Genomic DNA, 21,116 nt, shown 5'->3' with positions numbered 1-21,116 from the left:
CTTCTATTTTCTCATTATTAGTGTATAGGAATGCAAGGGATTTCTGTGTGTTGATTTTATATCCTGCAACTTTACTATATTCATTGATTAGTTCTAGTAATTTTCTGGTGGAGTCTTTAGGCTTTTCTATGTAGAGGATCATGTCTACTTTTAATGTAACTTTTGTACTAACACAAAAATATAATCAAGGTCTTTCACACCAGCAATTAACAGGTTTTTTTCCTTAAATGGTCAAGAGGCAAAAATCAAGGGTATTAGGTAGATACCTAGATGAAAGTGAAAGTGAAAGTCACTCAGTTGTGTCTGACTCTTGGCAACCCCATGAACTATGCAGTCCATGGAATTTTCCAGGCCAGAATACTGGAGTGGGTAGCCTTCCCCTTCTCCAGGGGATCCTCCCAATCCAGGGATCAAATCCAGATCTCCCACATTGAAGGTGGGTTCTTTACCAGCTGAGTCACAAGGGAAGCCCAAGAAAACTGGAGTGGGTAGCCTATCCCTTCTCCAGCGGATCTTCCTGACCCAGAAATTGAACTGAGGTCTCCTGCATTGCAGGTGGATTTTTTACCAACTATGCTATCTGGGAAGCCCACCCATATAACAAGACAGAAAACAAATCCCACAGATATTTTAGTCATGAAACACAATTATTTACAGACACTGAGATCTGAAGTTCACATAATTTTCATGATAACAAACTATTGTTTTTCTTTTAATTTTCTTTCAAGTATTTGAAAATAGAAAAACCATTCTTAGCTCTCAGGCTGCACAGACACAGAAGGCAGACTAAATCTGACCTGTGGGCTTCCCTGGGCCACCCTGCTGATTTCATGAATAGTTATATTATGCTTATGGCTGGGATCTGATTACAGCCTCATAGCACAGTGACGGGATGAGGACAGGAGATGTGTATTCTCTCTCCACTGAAGTCTCAGTGGCCCCCTGTAGGTGCTGCTCAGTCGCTAAGTCATGCCAACCTCTTTTGCAACCCCATGGACTGTAGCCCACCACAGTCCTCTGTCCATGGGATTGCCCAGGCAAGTATACTAGAGTGGGTTGCCATTTCCTCCTCCAGGAGATCTTCCCAATCCAGGGATGGAACCCACGTCTCCTGCATCACCTGCAGTTCAGGCAGATTTATTTTCACCACTGAGCTGTCAGGAAGCCCTAGTGGCCCACAGAGCCGATCAACACTGAAACAGGGCATAGGGTTGAGACTATGGCTTGAGTCAAACCACCTGGGTTGGATTCCCCAGCTCCACTCCTGACCACTTCTAGCCTCTTCATCATCTCCCAGCCACCTTATCTAGAAGAAGGGACTAATGATAGCACCTATCTCCTAGAGCTGTTATCAGATGTCCGTTGGACCATGTACGAGGCAATGCACCCTGAGCAGTGCTCCCAAAATGTTACCTACCGGTATCATTAGAGTCCTGATTGAAGTTCATTTTCTCCACAGTATCTGTTACATGGAATTCTGCAGAGTCTGTTCATCTTACATGAATGCCAAAGACCTCATAGTTTTACTGAACTCAGAACCTTTTAGGGCAAGAAGAAAAACCTGCTGGTTAATGATTATAGGTATGTGAGAATGGAATATTTCAGTAAACAATACAGCCATATCAGTAAACAAGGATGTCCCAGCCCTGAGGGAACTCAGGAAGGAAAGAATACCTGCCACCTAGCAGCCATCAGACTGCTGCTGCTGCTGCTAAGTCACTTCAGTCGTGTCCGACTCTGTGCGACCCCAGAGACTGAAGCCCACCAGGCTCCCCTGTCCCTGGGATTCTCCAGGCAAGAATACTGGAGTGGGTTGCCATTTCCTTCTCCAATGCATGAAAGTGAAAAGTGAAAGTGAATTCGCTCAGTCGTGTCTGACTCTTTGCGACCACATGGACTGCAGCCTACCAGGCTCCTCCATCCATGGGATTTTCCAGGCAAGAATATGGGAGTGGGTTGCCATTTCCTTCTCCAGGGGATCTTCCCAATCCAGGGATTGAACCCGGATCTCCCGCATTGTAGGCAGACGCTTTACCGTCTGAGCCACCACGGAAGCCCGACGGAGATGGAGGGACCCTGCAAAGAGCAGCAGCTCATGCAGTCTGTCTGGCATGGCTGGCCCGCACTCTGTCAGCTCTTCTTTTCACACACAGAAACTTTGGCCTCAGGCTATTGGCTGGGCAGAGGGTCAATAATCATAATGCAAAATCAACAGAGCTGCTCAGTAGAGTGTTAACCAGCTTTGAACGCTGCCAACTTCCCCTTCTGCTAAACCAGGCTGGGCTGGGTGTGGGGGAGGGGCGCCCCGAGGGAGGGCTGGGCACTTCTGTTTCACAGGGATTCAGGGAAACTGGGCCTGGGCGTGCGATGGATGATGCTTCCAGCGTAGAAGGAGGAAACACCCAAGCTTCCTTTGGAAATTGTTTCCTGGTCTATTCAATGAAGAATGTTTAAAAGGTGTGCCCATAACTAGATCCTTCATTAGCTTGAGGAGTAGAAATTAAATAATTTTGTTACTGCCTGCCAGTGCTGAAGAGATGTAAATTTTGTGAGACACAGTTCCTACTTGCAAGCTGCTGCTCCTGCTAAGTCACTTCAGTCGTGTCCGACTCTGTGTGACCCCACAGACGGCAGCCAACCAGGCCCCACCGTCCCTGGGATTCTCCAGGCAAGAGCACTGGAGTGGGTTGCCATTAGTCAATCTAATAAGCGCTCAACTCACAAGCATCTGAGTAGCAATATTAAGCTAATAAATGAGTAATAACCTACATTCTTGATTGCTCTCTGTAACAGCTAAGGGCTTCCCTGGTGGCTTAGAGGGTAAAGAGTCTGCCTGCAAAGGTGAGGAAAATGTTTTCCTAGACACTCTTAGGGTCCCTAGCTGGGTCTGAAAATTAAATTGAGAAAAACAGATTAACAGGAGAGAGGCATACATGTATTTTTAAAAACTTTTTTTTTTTTTACATGTGCCTGGGAGTCTTTGCAAGAGAATCAAGACCCAAAGAAGTGACCAGAGGAGGAAGCATTTAGACCTTTTAGACAAAGAAGCAGTAAATTTGTGAAGAATTGATTAGACAAAGGGGTTTGGGCTCGAGGTAGTGAAGGGTGAAGGAGTAACTAGAAGATAGGACTAGATTAACGAGTTTGTATACAGATTCCTCTAGTGCCCTCTCTGGGGTGATAAATTCTATCTTTATTAAATTATTAAATTTCTTTCCTGAATTTAAGAACAAAGGGAGGAGTTTTTTTCTGCACTTAGTGATTTTTAGTTGCCTTCAACTCAAAATAATTTGTATATCAAAGAGGCAGGTTTGGGCGTGACACTTCTGATTTCCTTCACAGCCCTCTGCAGGTGTCCTATGCATTCCTCTAAGAGGTAACCCACTTGACCCCATTTTAGAGATGTGGAAAGTGAGGCACCGGAGCTCACCCAGAGTCACACAGGTGGCTGGGCAGAGCTGGGATTTAGACCTAAGAAGTCTACCCCAAGGCAGTGCCCTTAACTGTTAAGTCACAAACGCCTGAAACAGAAGTCAGATAGCAGGTGATACATGGTCACAGTGGAAGTTGAAACAGAAAGCAAAGTGTGAGAGCTGATTGTTCAGCGTGCCCAAAATAGCTTCCTGCTTTTGTAACATATTTGATATGCCACCTTTCATTTATAAGCACCCAGTACCACTGGTGCCTCTAACACCAGTTTATTTTATTAAACAAATAAAACAAGTTGTTTCTGTGCTCATGTACAAATCATATTTGGTGAATTAACTAATATATTCAATATACTCTAAGAGGATTAACAACAAATGATACTTTTTGGTCTCTCTGACAATTGTTCAGGACAATTGATACTGGACAAACGACTTCAGGAAGAACTGCCTGGGAAGGCAAAGGTTTGTTTGGAAAAACATATCAGACATTAACATGAATGTCTCCTGATACAAGATAGTGGAGCAAAAAAGGAGAGGGTAGCAGCCCCCAAAGACTGAGTCTGCTACGGAAGGTAGGGCATTCTGTGTAAAGAGAGATCTTACTATCTTCCTTTACAGGTAATGTAACTTCGAAGGATTAAGTAATTTTCCCAAAGCTCCAGATCAGTTCAGTTCAGTTCGGTCACTCAGTTGTGTCCAACTCTTTGTGACCCCTCGGACTGCAGCATGCCAGGCCCCCCTGTCCATCACCAACTCCCTGAGTTTACTCAAACTCTTGTCCATTGAGTCAGTGATGCCATCCAACCATCTCATCCTCAGTCATCCCCTTCTTCTCTCGCCTTCAATTTTTCCCAACATCAGGATTTTTTTCCAATGAATCAATTCTTCTCATCAAGTGGCCAAAGTATTGGAGCTTCAGCTTCAACATCAGTCCTTCTGATGAACATTCAGGACTGATTTCCTTTAGGATGGACTGGTTGGAGCTCCTTGCAGTCCAAGGGACTCTCAAGAATCTTCTCCAACACCACAGTTCAAAAGCATCAATTCTTCAGTGCTCAGCTTTCTTTTTAGTCCAACTCTCACATCCACACATGACTACTGGAAAAACCATAGCCTTGACTAGATGGAACTTTGTTGGCAAAGTAATGTCTCTGCTTTTTAATATGCTATCTAGGTTGGTCATAACTTTCCTTCCAAGGAGTAAGCATCTTTTAATTTCATGGCTGCAGTCACCATCTGCAGTGATTTTGGAGCCAAAAAATTATGTCTGCCACTGTTTCCACTGTTTCTCCATCTATTGGCCATGAAGTGATGGGACTGGATGCCATGATCTTCGTTTTCTGAATGTTGAGCTTTAAGCCAACTTTTTCACTCTCCTGTTTCACTTTCATCAAGAGGCTCTTTAGTTCTTCACTTTCTGCCGTAAGGGTGGTGTCATCTGCATATCTGAGGTTATTGATTTCTCCCAGCGATCTTGATTCCAGCTTGTGCTTCATTCAGCCCAGCATTTCTCATGATGTATTTTGCATATAAGTTAAATAAGCAGAGTGACAATATACACGCTTGATGTACTCCTTTTCCTATTTGGAACCAGTCTGTTGTTCCATGTCCAGTCCTAACTGTTGCTTCCTGACCTACATACAGGTTTACCAAGAGGCAGGTCAGGTGGACTGGTATTCCCATCTCTTTCAGAATTGTCCACAGTTTATTGTGATCCACACAGCCAAAGGCTTTGGCATAATCAGTAAAGCAGAAATAGATGTTTTTCTGGAACTCTTTTGCTTATTTGATGATCCAGCGGATGTTGACAATTTGATCCCTGGTTCCTCTGCCTTTCCTAAAACCAGCTTGAACATCTGGAAGTTCACGGTTCACGTACTGTTGAAGCCTGGATGGGAGAATTTTGAGCATTACTTTACTAGCGTGTGAGATGAGTGCAATTGTGTGGTAGTTTGAGCATTCTTTGACATTGCCTTTCTTTGGGACTGGAATGAAAACTGACCTTTTCCAGTCCTGTGGTTACTTGCTGAGTTTTCCAAATCTGCTGGCATATTGACTGCAGCACTTTCACAGCATAATCTTTTAGGATTTGGAATAGCTCAACTGGAATTCTGTCACCTCCACTAACTTTGTTCATAGTGATGGTTCCTAAAGGCCCACTTGACTTCACATTCCAGGATGTCTGGCTCTAGGTGAGTGATCACACCATCATGATTATCTGTGTCATGAAGATCTTTTTTGTACAGTTCTTCTGTGTATTCTTGCCATCTCTTCTTAATATCTTCTGCTTCTGTTAGGTCCCTACCATTTCTGTCCTTTATTGAGCCCATGTTCCCTTGGTATCTCTAATTTTCTTGAAGAGATCTCTAGTCTTTCCCATTCTATTGTTTTCCTCTATTTCTTTGCAGTGATCACTGAGGAAGGCTTTCTTATCTCTTCTTGCTATTCTTTGGACTTCTGCATTCAAATGGATATATCTTTCCTTTTCTTCTTTGCTTTTGGCTTCTCTTCTCTTCACAGCTATTTGTAAGGCCTCCTCAGACAGACATTTTGCTTTTTTGCATTTCTTTTTCCTGGGGATGGTCTTGCTCCCTTTCTCCTATACAATGTCACGAACCTCCATCTATAGTTCATCAGGTACCCTATCAAGCTCCAGATAGTAGCTGGCAAATCTGGAAATAGATCCCAAATATTTGGCAGAAGGCCTATGACTTTTAGGCTTCGTGGGCTACAAGATTTAACTGTTTAAGAGTCTCACAAGTTTAACTGTTTAATATGCAACAGTGCTAAAATATCATGGAATCCTGGATTACTTCCTGATGTGAGTAGAAGAAAAGTCAGAAAATCACTATTGAGGGTTTTCTGCTCTTGATGAATGATTTATTACTTCATTAAGGTACATGGAAACTAAGAGGTACTTTATTGTTGGAAGTGGAAAAATCATTAAAATGTTAAGAAGTTTCCATAATTATGCTTTCTTAATAGTTCACAGCATTTGGCTATACTGGTTTTAAAATGATCTAGCATTTGAGTAGGAATTAGTGGGTTGTATTATGTTAATATAATCATGGTGTTTCAACAGTGAGTCCAAAAAAGTGGATCAAATGCAACAGAAATGAAAATATGGCCACTGTTATATTCTAGTCAACAGATCTGTCTGAATTATTGAATTATTAAAACACATTCACAGAGTTAAAAATTTATTTAAAACATAAAGAAAAATTATTTTGAGAAAAGCAGTACAATTAAGAGAAATGGGTCTCTTGAGTCTGGGGCTACTGTCACCACCATCCAAAGACAGTGACATGCCTTATTTCATATGGCCCTGGGCTGGGCTCCCTGCTTCTAGAGAAGCAGCTGAGCATCAGCCGGATGGCTGCCCAGACGGTAATTTTGAGTTAACTAAATCAGCTGGAGCATCCACAGGTCAGCAACTTCACAGCCTCTGAAGTCCTAGTCAGTTCAGTTGTGTGGATATACAGCCAGGCCATGCCTTGCCAATTTCACTGAAAATTCAAGTTGGAAGAATTCTGGAGCAGTTCTGCTCACCTGGGCCCAGAAACACAGCCCCAGACCTGGTTCTGGAGTCCTGCCCACAGTGCTGAACGTCTACACGTGGGTGATACGGTGGATGAGCAGATGGCCCGATAATTTCCCTTTCACTGACTCTCCTTCTAGCGGTCAGCCTCTAACCAGAACTCTCCATACCTTGTGTCCAATAGACCGATGGGTGCCAGTGCCCGCCTCCCCCTTGACACTCCTAGGCTTTCCCAGCACACCGACATTCGCCTGCTCCATGGTGGAGGTGTATGATTGCCAAGAGTTAGCTGCTTCTGCCAGTTGTACTTATTATTATAACAAAGTCATCTAATTAAATATTCAATAACAAATTGGTTAAACACAAATACAGAAAAAGACATGTTTCTGTGAAAACTAGCTTGGAAGATTTGATAAGATTAAAACTGATAAGAAACTGCTGTTCAATTAAGGGTGGCTGAGACAACATTTAAAAAGTTAGAGAGAAATATGGATTCGTATCTAGAAGGACTCTATACCCAGATTGCATCACCAGCATCTTTAAGCAATTGGCCTGCTCCAAGAAAATCCAAACTAGAAATGTCAGTGGTTCTGAAGAGGAAAAGTTAAAATTTGACCTCCTTCTCCTTCTGTCTCTGTAACTGAGCTTGGCCCTTGCAAAGTCTAGATCACGTAGGTCACGTAGTCTCAGAAAGTGGAGACTTGCAATACTAGGAACTGGAGCTTATCTCACTCACCCTTGTCCTGCTCTTTGCAATTGCCCAGTCCCTGCAAACCCTGCTTAATCATGCCTGTCCAGTTCAGACATCCCCTTCCCCATCTTGATTGCTGTTCTCATGAATGCAAAACCCCTTAGTTTAAACCAGCCTATTAACAGTGAATGTTGCCCACTACAGTCTGTCTATAAAAACTCTGTAATCCCTTTGTTCAGGGCTCAGAGCTTGGAGTGTTAACTCCTCTGAGCCTGCTGAGAGGAGGAGTTAACATAATAAACCTTAGTTCTCCCACTCTCCAAGTGTGGTGCTTGGTTTCTTGAGTACTGGTTTCTGCAACGGTACATTATGGGTGTGACTTAGCAAAAATGATGCTGTAGACCTCTAAACAGCAGCCCCATTCCCAAAGAAGGGACCTGGGCCCTATTTCACAAGACTGAAGAATTGGTGTGCACGTTTTAAGTTAAAATGCCTAAAGTGCTCATGTATCTTTTGTCTATCTGTTTTTGATTCCTCACTTTAACTTCTTAAGCTAACCAACCAGCTAGCTCCAAACCATCAAACTGCTGTAGCCACGTGTTCCGGAAAACAAATTCACTCAGAAGTACAATGCAGATAGTGGAGTGCAGTTTATTCCACTGGCGAGCCCAAAGCAGAGTCTCCTCTTAGCCAAGGACCCCGACCAGTTTTTGTGAAAACCTTATATACCCTAAGTGTATGTGCACAAACCTGCCTCCCCAAATTCCCTGAAACTAGTCTGAACAAAGGAAAAAGAAAGATACAATCAAAGTTAACCCATGATTCATACGCCTTAAGCCTAGGTAGTTAACAGTGGACAATTATCAATAGGCCTGTGGTCATACCCCAATAAGCATCATAGAATGTATGATTCTATTCGGTCACACAGATAATTAGGGTGTTCTTTTAGGTGACAGAGAGTCTAGGTATGAGCCCTGGGTCTGGTTTTCCAGTTGGTGTGTCAGTTCCATAGATACTGGGCATAGAGCTTAAAGTCCACAGTCCGGCCCAAGGTGGAGTCCTGCTTTCAAGATAGAACCTGTTCTCCTTCCTCCTTCAAAATAAGACTTCTACCTTCATGTGAAAACCATGAAACCAAATAAAAACAAAAGCTAAATATGTCGCCCATGAAGGTTCAAGACCCAAACTCAGGACAATAATGTAAAAAGTCAGGGACCGTGATTTTGATGACAGTGCACGGTGATCAGTGTCGCTGTTGGTGGCGATGGGAGGATCGTCTCCAGACAGCAGGGGATTCAAGGAAACAAGCGAAGGCTGATACCAGAGTCCCACACCTGCTCTCTGGGTGCAGTCGTGTGGGCTCTAAAGCCACTTGGATCTCTGGCAGTCACTTGTTCAGACCTCATGTATTGATTATAGGTGAACTCATTGATTGAGACTAAATCTCTGGTATGAAAAGATTTGTTAAAAATTAAATAGCTTTTCATTTTCTAACGGTCATCAAGATCCTTGGAAAGCTGAAGATCTTGTTTAAGAGCTATTAATAGTAACTTGAAGTCATTGCATCAGAGTCCTTTTCTTAGGTTTAAAAATGATGTTGTTACTGAATAAGAATGTACTCTTGTTTGGCGGAGATGCATGCAGAAGTGTTAGGCGTGAAGTGTCATGGTGTCTGCAGTCTACTTTTCAATGGACTGGCAGGGAAGTGTGTGCGTGTATGTGTGTGTGTGTGTGGAGAGAGAGAGAAATGGAAAAAAAGTGACAGCTGGAATGACTAGGCGAGTATGTTAACAGTTGGGAAACCTAGATGAAAAGATACATAGGTATTCATTATACTGGTTTTCAGTTCTGAGGGTTTAAAAATTTTTCCCCCTGAAATGTGTATATCCAAGCAACTAACATCTAATTAACCTTGTGTTAATTTTAACATGTGTTAAAATAGCCAAAGCTTCTACTTTCATTCTCTCCCACTTCAAACAAAGTTGTTCAGAATTCATACATATAGAATATATAGATATGTGTGTATATATATATGACTGAGCTTCCCTGGTGGCTCAGAGGTTAAAGCGTCTGCCTGCAATGCGGGAGACCTGATTTCAATCCCTGGGTCAGGAAGATCCCCTGGAGAAGGAAATGGTAACCCACTCCAGTATTCTTGCCTAGAGAATCCCATGGATGAAGGAGCCTGTATATATATATACAGAAAACATCTTAATCATGGCAGCCCAGCAATAGCCATATGTATCACATGCCTTGAAATTCCAGGACCAATCTGGATATAAACAAATTACCAGTGCTCCATTCACTCATTGATCCATTCAGTCAAGCCACAAGCATTTGTTCAGGACATATTACAGCTGGGGTTGACAGTGTGAACAAGACTGGACAATTCCTTCTCTTCTGAGGCTTGGGGGCATCAAGAAAAATATACATGGCACATATAACTGCAAGTGGCCCGTTGGAGCATATAGGAAAGGGGACCTGATCCTTGTTTTGGAGGAGTTCAGCAAACATTTATTTGTTCAAACTAAGACTGAAAGATTCTCAATAATATATGACTGTGACTCCAAGAAATAAAACTTAAGATGGCAATTCTTCATCTATGAAGAACTGATGCTTTTGAACTGTGGTGCTGGGAAAGACTCTTTTTTTTTTTTTTTTTTGGCTTTGTGTGAGCTATGGCTTTGCCTTTATGGGAAAGACTCTTGAGAGTCCCATGAACAGCAAGGAGATTAAACCAGTCAATCCTAAAGGAAATCAACCCTAAATATTCACTGGAAGGACTGAAGCTCCAATACTTTGGCCACATGATGCAAAGAGCTGACTCTGAAAGATTGAGGGCATGAGAAGGGGACAACAGAGGGTCAGATGGCTGGATGGCATCACTGACTCGATGGACATGAGTTTGAGCAAACTCTGGGAGTTGGTGATGGACAGGGAGGCCTGGCGTGCTGCAGTCCATGAGGCTGCTAAGAGTTGGAAATGACTTAGCAACCGAACAACAGCATGCACCTTTTTAGGAGTTAGAGGATGGCCAGTTTGCCTTCTCCTACCTGTGGTCCCGAGATGCTCCAGATCCAGGTCTGGTGTGAGGTCTGGGAGTCAGAAGAGTCAGAGAGGCTCAGGATCTACATGAAACAGTGGCCACCACTGCTGTGTAAACTAGAGCACCAGGTCTGTGTGGGGTTGAGTTTCCCTGCTCCAGTATCTGGTTCCCTTGGGTGTAGGACTCAGACTTTCCTCTTCTGAGGCCCTACTGCCTCCTCCAGACACTGTGGAGGAACAGCTTGGTGGTCCCTCCATTCTTGGGGCCAACCATCAACAGGTCCCTACACTCCAGAAACAAAAGCCAGGAAAAATCTTACCTTCAGGAAGCTTTTGCTTTCAGCCCAGTGACGAAAGCCTCCCTAAAGCCTGGCTACTTTCTTGGATTGAGAGGGAAAATGGCATCACAAACAAAAAGCGGATATGCAGACTAGGGTCCAAGTGTTCAGAAATCTTTAAAGAATTAGCTCTACCCTACGGACTGGGCTTGTAGATGTTGGTTTAGACTGGTAGTATCAGAGTCACCCCAGGAGCCTTTTATAGATTACTGCAACCAGCACCAGGGTTATAGATTCTGTGAGTCTGGAGTGAGGCCAAGAATTTGCATTTCTGATAGGTTTCCAGATACTGCTGATACTACTCTGAAAATCCACACTTTGAGAACAACTGCTTTAATAAATATTAGTATTGTTGTTCAGTCAGTAAGTCTTGTCCAACTCTTTATGACCCCAAGGACTGTAGCCCGCCAGCCTCCTCTGTCCATGGGATTTCCCAGGCAAGAATACTGGAATGGGTTGCCATATCCTTTTCCAGGGGATCTTCCTGACCCAGGGATTAAACCCCCATCTCCTGCATTGGCAGGCATAGTCTTTACCACTGAACCACTAGGGAAGTCCAGATATTAGTATACTAGTATACTAATTTAGTATACTAGATTTGGTATATATTTTAGTATACTTAAATATGTGATTGAAATGAACACTAAGGTTTAAAAATCCAGAAAAACAAGATTAAAATAATTAAGCTAAATATGACCTAATGACCCCCAGCATCTGGGAGGAAAAGTGGAAAAATTTAGTCTACTTAAAGAATGCCAAATAGCTAACCCTTGGGGGAAATATAGACCTTCCTTTTCAATTACTTATTCTTCACTCATAGAAATTGTGATGGGTGAAAATGTGGTGAGAATCAATGATGAGTGTATGAAAATGACTATGGTCTCCCCTTTCTTAAATAACTACATAACCTACTGCCCTGGGATTAGAAAATAGATTCAATTTAAATTTTTGTGTACTTATATTTTTGTTTTTAAATTATTATTATTATTTTTTTGGCCATACCAGGCAGCATGTATGATCTTAGTTCCCTGACCAGAGATGGAACTCGTGCCCCCTGCAGTGGAAGCTCGGAGCCATAACCACTGGACCACCAGGGAATTCCCTGCGTATTTTTATTTTGATTGCAGAGAGTCCTCACTTTGGGACTATCTGAGGCAATTTCTTTTTATTTTTCCTACCAGCCAGCACATCTCCTAGGCTTGCTCTGCCTCTGTTATCAATTTTTTTTTTCTGGGGAAAATAAACTAAATTTCAGTTAATATTAACACAGCCCCCCAGAAAAGATAAATATATAACCATAGAATGTGTGTCCAAAATGTTTAAATCCACTATTTAAAACTATTTCTCTCTCTCTTTCTCTGCTGGCAGAGAGGAATTTTAAAACTGGCCTTCATAAAATAAATAAATAAAAACTGACCTTCATAAAATAAATAAATAAAAACACTTTCATTAGAGTTGGCATGCGCATAGGTGTGAAAGCTAGGGTTGTAAGTGGGTCTAAGTGACCATTTAGATGTGTGAGTTCCCAGGGTTGCAGCTCAGTTTTTGGTTTTGTTTTTTAATAAGAATGAGCATTTTGATATCAGCACCAGTGAATTAGTTTGTTCTTGAAAATACATGATGGATACTGATCATCCTTTTTCAGTCTTAAACATTATTTCAGGGAAAGAAAACTATAGAATTATCTACAGACGATATCACCAGTTAGTATATACAAATTCAGCTATGTTCATTTTGTTGAACCAAGAAATCTGCAAATATTAGACCACTTTCTCCCTACAACAATGGTAATTTCATACGATTCAACTATATATTGTTCTGGAAAAAAAAAAAAAAAAAAAGGAGAGCTGACTTGGTCTTTTCCATGAATAAATCACTTGAAATTCCTAAATACAATAAAAATGATGTACAGTTATCTGACGGTTCTATATACTTCTCACTTTTCTACTCAGTCTCTATTGATAAATTGCTACGGTATCACAGGACTCCTGCTAAATGGTGTTTGATGCTCAGAGAACAGAAAAATATGTTTGCTTTTGTTCTGTCAGTTGGAATTTATTAAGCCGTTTTTAAACAAAACCCTTTCTCTTTCTCTCTTCCTAGGGCTGTATCTGTAAAGACAAAGGCCAGTGCTTCTGTGATGGGGCCAAAGGGGAGAAGGTAAAAACAAAACCTTCATTCTGGTTCTTTTCTCCATAGAGTTCATTAACGATTCACACTCTTCCTTCATTGGTAGCAGACAGATCAGCAGTACCATATTCCATTCCCCAAATCCAATTTTTTTGTCTTACTGAATTTGTTACAATACTGCTTCTGTTTTATACTTTGGTTTTTTGGCCAGGAGGTATGTGGGGTCTTAGCTCCCTGACCAGGGACTGAACCTGCACTCCCTGCATTGGAAGGTGAAGTGTTAACCACTGGTGTTACCAGTCAGGAAAGTCCTTCCCCCGAAACAATTTTAAAGTAATTGTATATAAATATTAATCTGGAGTGGTGGAAAAGCCTTGGAGGGGAGCTTCAGATAACTGGTATAAATGCGGGCAATTACTGTAACTCTCTCGATCTGGAAACAAAAAATATTAAGGTAAAGAAAAAGAAAGTTTTTGAGAATGATCCGTATGTATCCCCTGTTTACATTGTTGCTGAAGGCGAGAGAATTGAAAACAGCGTGATCCGCTTACTCGGACACAAACGAAACCCGCAGATTTTGTACTGCAGCATTGGTGTAAGGGCGCCCTCTGGTGGAAGAATCTTGCACAAGCACTTTCTCCAGGCAAAAATTCAGCTAGACAAAGTAGCTCCATTGCAGAATTGGAGTAAAAAATGAGTGCCGTGAAATCTCATTAATTCGCTCCATTAACTTTCAATTTGTGATAATTAAGACGGAGCCAGAACTAAAATTTTTCCTTTGTTTACAAAACCCTTTTCTCAGATACACTAATGAATTGCTTAACAATATTGAAAGATTACCGCTTAAAAATATTTTTAAAAGAATGCATTTTAAGCTCTGTAGACAAAATAATTTGCACGTTAATTACAATAAAAATTACCATATTTAAAGTATTCTATGATTCATGTGTAGTTTGATTTAGGGTTTTTCCTGAAGCTGTGAAAGTGGTATGTTCAGATCCGTGTTGAAAAGCTATGACCCATTCTCTCATTCAAGAAGCATTTATTGAATCCCTCCTCTGGGTGAGATGCTGTTCAAAGTGTGAAGGTAACAGTCTTGAGAGGGGCCTAGCAAATTCTTCTGCTTCTCTTTTTATTGAGTGTGTGTATGCACACATCATGTGAAATAGCTGACTTGCTCTGTTTTAAAAATCTAAGTTTCCATTTGTCTACTAGATTATCTGAATCAAACCAGTGGCCTTAACTGTTGAAGAGTAATCCCAGGATCTGTATTCATGGGAAGGTTATTTGTTGGCAGAACCACGTCCCTTACTGGGCCTAAAATTACTCCCTGATCCCTAAGGGCTTTCCCATATTATCATCTCTTAACTATGTAGCTCACACTTTTGGTTTTGCCACTCTTGATATCTCTCCTGCATCTCCTCCACAAATAGCAGATTGAATTACTAATTCCTGTGTAATCAAGAAAGGACTGAAACTCATAGCCTGTGTGTTGTTCTTTCGAGCTACACAGCAATTATGCACACTCCCAAGACATTCCTGAACCTGATTGTCACTCTCTCTGTATCCTCCAAAAAACACCCTTCACCAACCTCCATCCTTCTAACTGGGCTTTCCCTCTTGGTTCTTGATTCCCTGAATCTCTGCTCTGTGTAGCTCTGCCATTTGGGTAAAAGTCGAGTTTCCAGAAGACCAAAGACAAATGCTTTCAAGCCTACAGACAAATACTAACAAAAACAATAGAAACATTCCAGTGTCTATTACACTTAGCATTGAGTGTTATTTTTTTTTAATCCAAGAAAAAAATGTGCAAAATGTTACCATTATATCATAAAGAAAAGAAAATGATGGTTATGTTTACTCCTGGGCATTGCTATTCTGTGTGTGTATTGTCTTGTTTTGGTCTTTACAGGGGGAGAAAGGCTTCCCAGGACCCCCTGGGCCTCCCGGCCAGAAGGGATACCCAGGTCCTGAAGGCCTGCCTGGACCACAGGGACCCAAGGTATGTTAGCCTATGAGTTTGGAAAACCCCCAGTCCACTTAAGCTTCTTTATGACGATGGATGCCATGGTAAATTCCTGCTCCAGTCTTAGCTGGGCCCTCAGAACTGCTGCTTATTTCAAGCTATCTATTTTACAAATGAAAGTGTATATATATCAATGTATTTACACTAAGATGTGTAAATTAGCTATATAGCAGCACGGAAGCTGCTTTATAGCACAGGCAGCTCAGCTCAGCACTCTGATGATCTGGAGGGATGGGATAGGGGTGGTGGTGGGCGGGAGGTCCAAGAAGGACGGGCTGTGTGTATACACATAGGTAATTCACGTGACTCTACAGTAGAAACTAACATGCTATTGTACAGCAATTCTATTGGTTTCAGCCATCAGGTTGTGTCCGACTCTTTGCGACCCCATGGACTGCAGCGCACCAGGCCTCCCTGTCCTTCACTGTCTCCTGGAGTTTCCTCAAGTTCATGTCCATTGAGTCAGTGATGCCATCCAACCATCTTGTCCCCTGTCGTCCCCTTCTCCTCCCACCTTCAATCTTCCCCAGCATCAGGGTCTTTTCCAGTGAGTTGGTTCTTCACATCATGTGGCCAAAGAGTTGGAGCTTCAGCTTTAGTATCAGTCCTTCCAATAACTATTCAGGACTGATTGCCTTTAGGATGGACTGGTTTGATCTCCTTGCAATCCAAGGGACTCTCAAGAATCTTCTCCACCACCACAATTCGAAGCAATTATACTCCAATTTAAAAAAAAGAAAAGACTATCAGTATCTTTCAGTCCTCAGCTCTACGTCCTCCTACTTCCTGATTTAGGGGTCTCCACACCTGCATCGCAAATAGATGAGGAAACAGTGGAAACAGTGTCAGACTTTATTTTAGGGGGCTCCAAAATCACTGCAGATGGTGATTGCAGCCATGAAATTAAAAGACACTTACTCCTTGGAAGGAAAGTTATGACCAACCTAGATAGCATATTCAAAAGCAGAGACATTACTTTGCCAACAAAGGTCCATCTAGTCGAGGCTATGGTTTTTCCAGTGGTCATGTATGGATGTGAGAGTTGGACTGTGAAGAAAGCTGAGCGCTGAAGAATGGATGCTTTTGAACTGTGGTGTTGGAGAAGATTCTTGAGAGTCCCTTGGACTGCAAGGAAATCCAACCAGTCCATTCTAAAGAAGATCAGTCCTGGGTGTTCACTGGAAGGACTGATACTAAAGCTGAAATTCCAATACTTTGGCCACCTCATGCGAAGAGTTGACTCATTGGAAAAGACTCTGATGCTGGGAGGGATTGGGGGCAGGAGGAGAAGGGGACGACAGAGGATGAGATGGCTAGATGGCATCCAACTCGGTGGACGTGAGTTTGACTCACGTCCCTGTGATGGACAGGGAGGCCTGGTGTGCTGTGATTCATGGGGTTGCAAAGTGTCGGACACGACTGAGCAACTGAACTGAACTGAACTGAACACCTGCATTGAAGAGATGACTCATTTGAAAAGACCCTGATGCTGGGAAAGACTGAAGGCAGGAGGAGAAAGGGACGACAGAGAATAAGATGGTTGGATACTATCACCGACTCAGTGGACATGAGTTTGGTTAAACTCCAGGAGTTGGTGATGGATGGGGAGGCCTGGCGTACTGCAGTCCATGGGGTCTCAAAGACTCAAACACGATTGAGCGACCAAACTGAACTGAACACCTGCATTGGCCCCTGGTGAGGGTTTTTTTGCCTCCATTCAAGCCCTGTCCTCTACCAGTATCCTGGTCACTGGGATTTCCACTAGAATCACATTCTGATGGTGTGTCCTCTTTCTCAGCTATGTCAACTTGGTTATTGGTTTTTCTCTTTCCATCTTTATGCAAAACCCATACCAGCATATAACTTCCTCTGGATCTTTTCAACACTATAATCCAAGGACTGCCATCCTTTCTGTCTTTCCTATCTGTCAGACTTCTTTAAAAAAAAAAAAAAAAAAAAAGAACCAACCACACAGGCTGTGGTTCATCTCCTACTCACTCCTCAGCCAGCAACAATTTGCCTTCTGCTCCCTCCCTGAAAATCCATGACCTCCACTTTGCGCTCTACCCCCAAAAGGTCAGTGGAGAATACTCTGTGTTTTTGTCTGGCCTGGACCCCTCTGTTTTGTTTCCAGCTGTGAGGCTCCCTCTTTTCTCCTTGAAACACAGGCCTGTTTCTGGAACCCTCCTTTCTCTTCTCTCCCCTCCCCAATGCTTTCCTTCTTTCCCAAGTTCCTGTTTCTCAGCTGGGTTCTTCAATGTCGGGCCTCCTAAGGTTCTTACCAGAGCCCACCGCCCTTCACACTCATCACACATTTTTATCCTAAAGTCTGTGATACAACAAAGGGCTTTGTTTAAATAAATGCCCTAGAGGATTTGCTAAATAACTGCATAACCACTAGATTTGCTGATGGCTCTTTTCTGCTGTGGAATTAAGCCTGGACTCAAGCCTGGACTCTCACGCACCCTCTGGGTCACTCCCCTGCCTGCTGGCTTCCCCGGAAGCTATGAACTAACTAATAAGTTGTGAGGGTGATTATAATTTTTAAATTATAATTTTAAATCTTTTTAAATTTCCTAAGGAATGTTACAGAATATTTAGGTAACATTTTATGTGAATTTGTTGCAGGAAGGGGCACCCCTTCCAAGGCTCTTGTCTAACACTGGGAAATAAATTATGCGAGGAAACACACGAGCTGACAAAGCAAGAGACTTTACTGAGAAGAGGCACCCGAATGGACAGCAGCCGAGTAAGGGAACCCAGGAGAACTGCTCTGCCGTGTGGCTTGCAGGCTCAGGTTTTATTGATGGGGTTAGTTTCCGGGTTGTCTCTGGCCAATTATTCTGACTCAGGGTCCTTCCTGGTGGCACACGCATCGCTCAGTCAAGATGGATTCCAGCGAGGAGGATTCTGGGATACATGGTGTCTCCTTTTGACCTTTCCCAAGCCTTCCGGTTGGTGGTAGCTTATTAGTTCCGTGTTCCTTACCAGTCCCTCCTGTCGTAAGATAACACACAAATAGTTACCACGGTGCCTGACTAGTGTGGGCAGTTTCAGTCAGTGTGTTTCCCCTATTCTGAGTCAGGCACTGAGGCATTGGGACTTTTCTTCTTGACTGGATTTCTTTTACTCCTCACATTGATCTCATTGGTCATGAGGATGGTGACATATTATTATCTTCATCATAGAGATGAGGAAACTGACACTCAGAGGATGAAGCAATTTGTCCCGGGTTACACAGCTAATAGGTGGTAAAATCAGAGTTCAAATCCAGGATTATATGATGCCAGAATCAAATTCCTACAGTCAAAGAAATTAAACCCATTCCTACAGTTGCAAGACTTGCTGTTTTCCAGGGATTCTACTTTACTGTGTTCATGTATGCATTCTGTTTCTTCATTCCTGCTTTCTCTAATCCTAATATGAAAAAAGTCGTTTCGATTCTGGATATTTAGTGTCTGGTTCCAGACATGTTTAGTGTCTGAACATTCTGCTCCATTCCTTCAGGGCGTGGTCTCAGATTTCCCTCCATTTCCCTGGAAGGGAATTTGTCACTTCAGCACTGGACTTAAGATCAGCCTAATGCTAACTCACTCCTATTCTGTTTTCTGTACTCCGTTCTGCTGGTTTCCTTAGCTTTTCTCTAGAGAAGTCAGTAATGGATTAAAATTATAGTTGTGAACACACGGTGCTTTGTGTGGGTTACATGATGTGTAGGTATTCCATAACATTCATCCAGAAAACTGATATAGTAAACTATAGCTTAGAGCGGCTGTATTGTGTTCTGTGATGTGCTCAGTCATGTCTGACTCCTTCTGACCCCGTGAATTGCAGCCCACTAGGCTCCTCTGTCCACGGGATTTTCCTGGCAAGAATACTGGAGTGCCGTTGCCGTTTCCTTACAGGGGATCTTCCCAACCCAGGGATTGAACCCACATCTCTTGAGTCTCTTGCATTGGCAGGCAGATTCCTTACCCCTGCTCCACCTGGGAAGCCCATAGCTTAAAAATATAGCCACAAATGATAATTGAACCAAAGATAGGCAATCAGAGAATATTAAAACCTGATTAAAAGGTGTTGCAGGTTTATAAAGGTCTTCATTCTGAATATTTTCTATATGAGACAGTTTATAATGGCGAACTGAAACCTGCAAGTCACGCTTCTGGCATCTGCAGATTACAGACAGCCCCCGGCAGAGGAGGGGGTCATGGTCACGCACCCAGGAATTCCGCTTCAGACAAGAAAGACTGACTTTGGCCTTGATGGTCCCGTCTCAGAAGTCTCTGTAACAACCCTGTCCTCAAATAATCAGAAATACCAAAACATACTGAAACTCCCAGGAATGAAGAAAAACTTTTGGATGACAATGGAACTTTCACACCAAGTGGTTTCGTTAAAACAGTTTTGTTTGGGGCTATTCTCTAAGAAACAGGACCTCCATGTGTATTCACTGTGTGTTCCAAGCAAGTTTATCTCTGGTTCAGGGAGTTCTCGGTTTGCTATTTATTTATTTGTGCCTGCCAGGCACATTTTGTTAATAAAGTAGTTCTCATGCGCAGAAATATTGCCTGCCATTCTCGTCCGCCGTTGTAATTGTGTCATTCATCCTTATCAGCCCACGGCAGCTGTCTGGCTAATGTGGGGCTTTTCCCGCAGCCCTTCTCAGACACTAATGTGAGCAAGAATCACCATCAAATCTTGTTGAAATGCAAATTCTGAATCAATAGGTCTGGGAGGTGGGGGAGACCCAGGATGGCGCATTTCTAACAAGCTCCCAGATGATGCTACTGTTGGACCCCCCACCTTGAGTAGCAGGGGTATGAATGGATTTCTGTTTGTCCTTTCGGATACATAACTATAGCGCCAATGAAACAAGCAAGCAATTGAACCGTGTTAACAATGAAATAATCGCAAGAGCAAAACTGTGTGGCGTGTGAATAAAACCAGGACCTTTCATGTACGGGCTTATTAGTGCCGAGTAATTGTCACAGTGCTTACCTTGTTTTTTTGCATTTGGATCTAGGGCTCTCCAGGATCTCCAGGACTGACTGGTGCCAAAGGCGTGAGGGTTAGTAGTCTAACAAGTCTATCCTGCTTGTTTGATGAGAAATCTTGTTTTAAAAAGTAAAAAGAACCCTGGCACTGTAAAAGATATACAGATGTCACAAAGGAGTAGGTTGTGTGTGAGCCAATTCTGTAGATGACGTTCAAGGGCAGGTAAAAGCAGTCTATAATGGTAGAAATCTACATAGTGATTACTCACTTGGGGGTAGGTGTTAATCAACTGGAAAGTTGCATGAGGGTACCGTATGGGGTGGTGGAGAGGTTCTGTGTCTGGTTGGGTGGGAATCACCAAAACGTGCGTATGTACACAGGTGAATATTCCTCAATCTGTTTGTGGAAGACTGGAGCACTTTATGCAAATTATGCCTTAAAAAAATCTATCCCCCCCAAAGCCAAAAATGATCTTAATCGTGTCTATTTAAAAGTTATATAAATGTAAGATTTACAAAGTTTGTCCAGCTTTTTTGTGTGTTTCAAATCGCTTTTAGCTGTTCCCAATTATAGTTACAGAATGGGGGTATTGGACTGATAAATCATGTCTTGTTTACAGGTTGAACATTTTTAGTTTTTTTCTTGCCATCTTTCTTCTTTTTTATGTCTTTAGGGAATAACTGGATTACCAGGATTTTCAGGTCCTCCTGGACTTCCAGTAAGTAGTGAGAATATGTGTAAATGGAATAATAAGCAAGCTCATTTTAATAAAGATGTTAAAGCACTAACACAAGAAAATGAGTATAATGTTTTGGCTACATGATGAAAATGTCAGAATTACAGTGTATTAAGAGTGTGGATTTATAGGATATCAAGTCAAATTACATTTCCTGAAATGTAAGCATAATAGAATGGAATAGATTGG

At 42.4% G+C, this 21,116-nt stretch overlaps 1 protein-coding gene across 1 annotated transcript in view; it reads left to right on the top strand.

Moving 5' to 3' along the window:
- Positions 1 to 21,116, top strand: part of COL4A3 (collagen, type IV, alpha 3 (Goodpasture antigen)) — a 161,406-nt gene that overhangs the window by 70,224 nt on the left and 70,066 nt on the right. The window contains exons 2-5 of the mRNA XM_010837048.1: positions 13,144 to 13,200; positions 15,083 to 15,172; positions 20,220 to 20,264; positions 20,865 to 20,909. Of these exons, the coding sequence (XP_010835350.1) occupies positions 13,144 to 13,200; positions 15,083 to 15,172; positions 20,220 to 20,264; positions 20,865 to 20,909 (237 nt within the window). The remainder of the gene's footprint in view (positions 1 to 13,143; positions 13,201 to 15,082; positions 15,173 to 20,219; positions 20,265 to 20,864; positions 20,910 to 21,116) is intronic.

The sequence above is a fragment of the Bison bison genome, unplaced genomic scaffold (genome assembly GCF_000754665.1).
Source record: "Bison bison bison isolate TAMUID 2011002044 unplaced genomic scaffold, Bison_UMD1.0 scf7180017864068, whole genome shotgun sequence".
NCBI classification, from domain to species: Eukaryota; Metazoa; Chordata; class Mammalia; order Artiodactyla; family Bovidae; genus Bison; species Bison bison.
The sequence above is the reverse complement of the archived record's forward strand: the minus strand, read 5'-3'. Positions and strand labels throughout refer to the sequence as shown.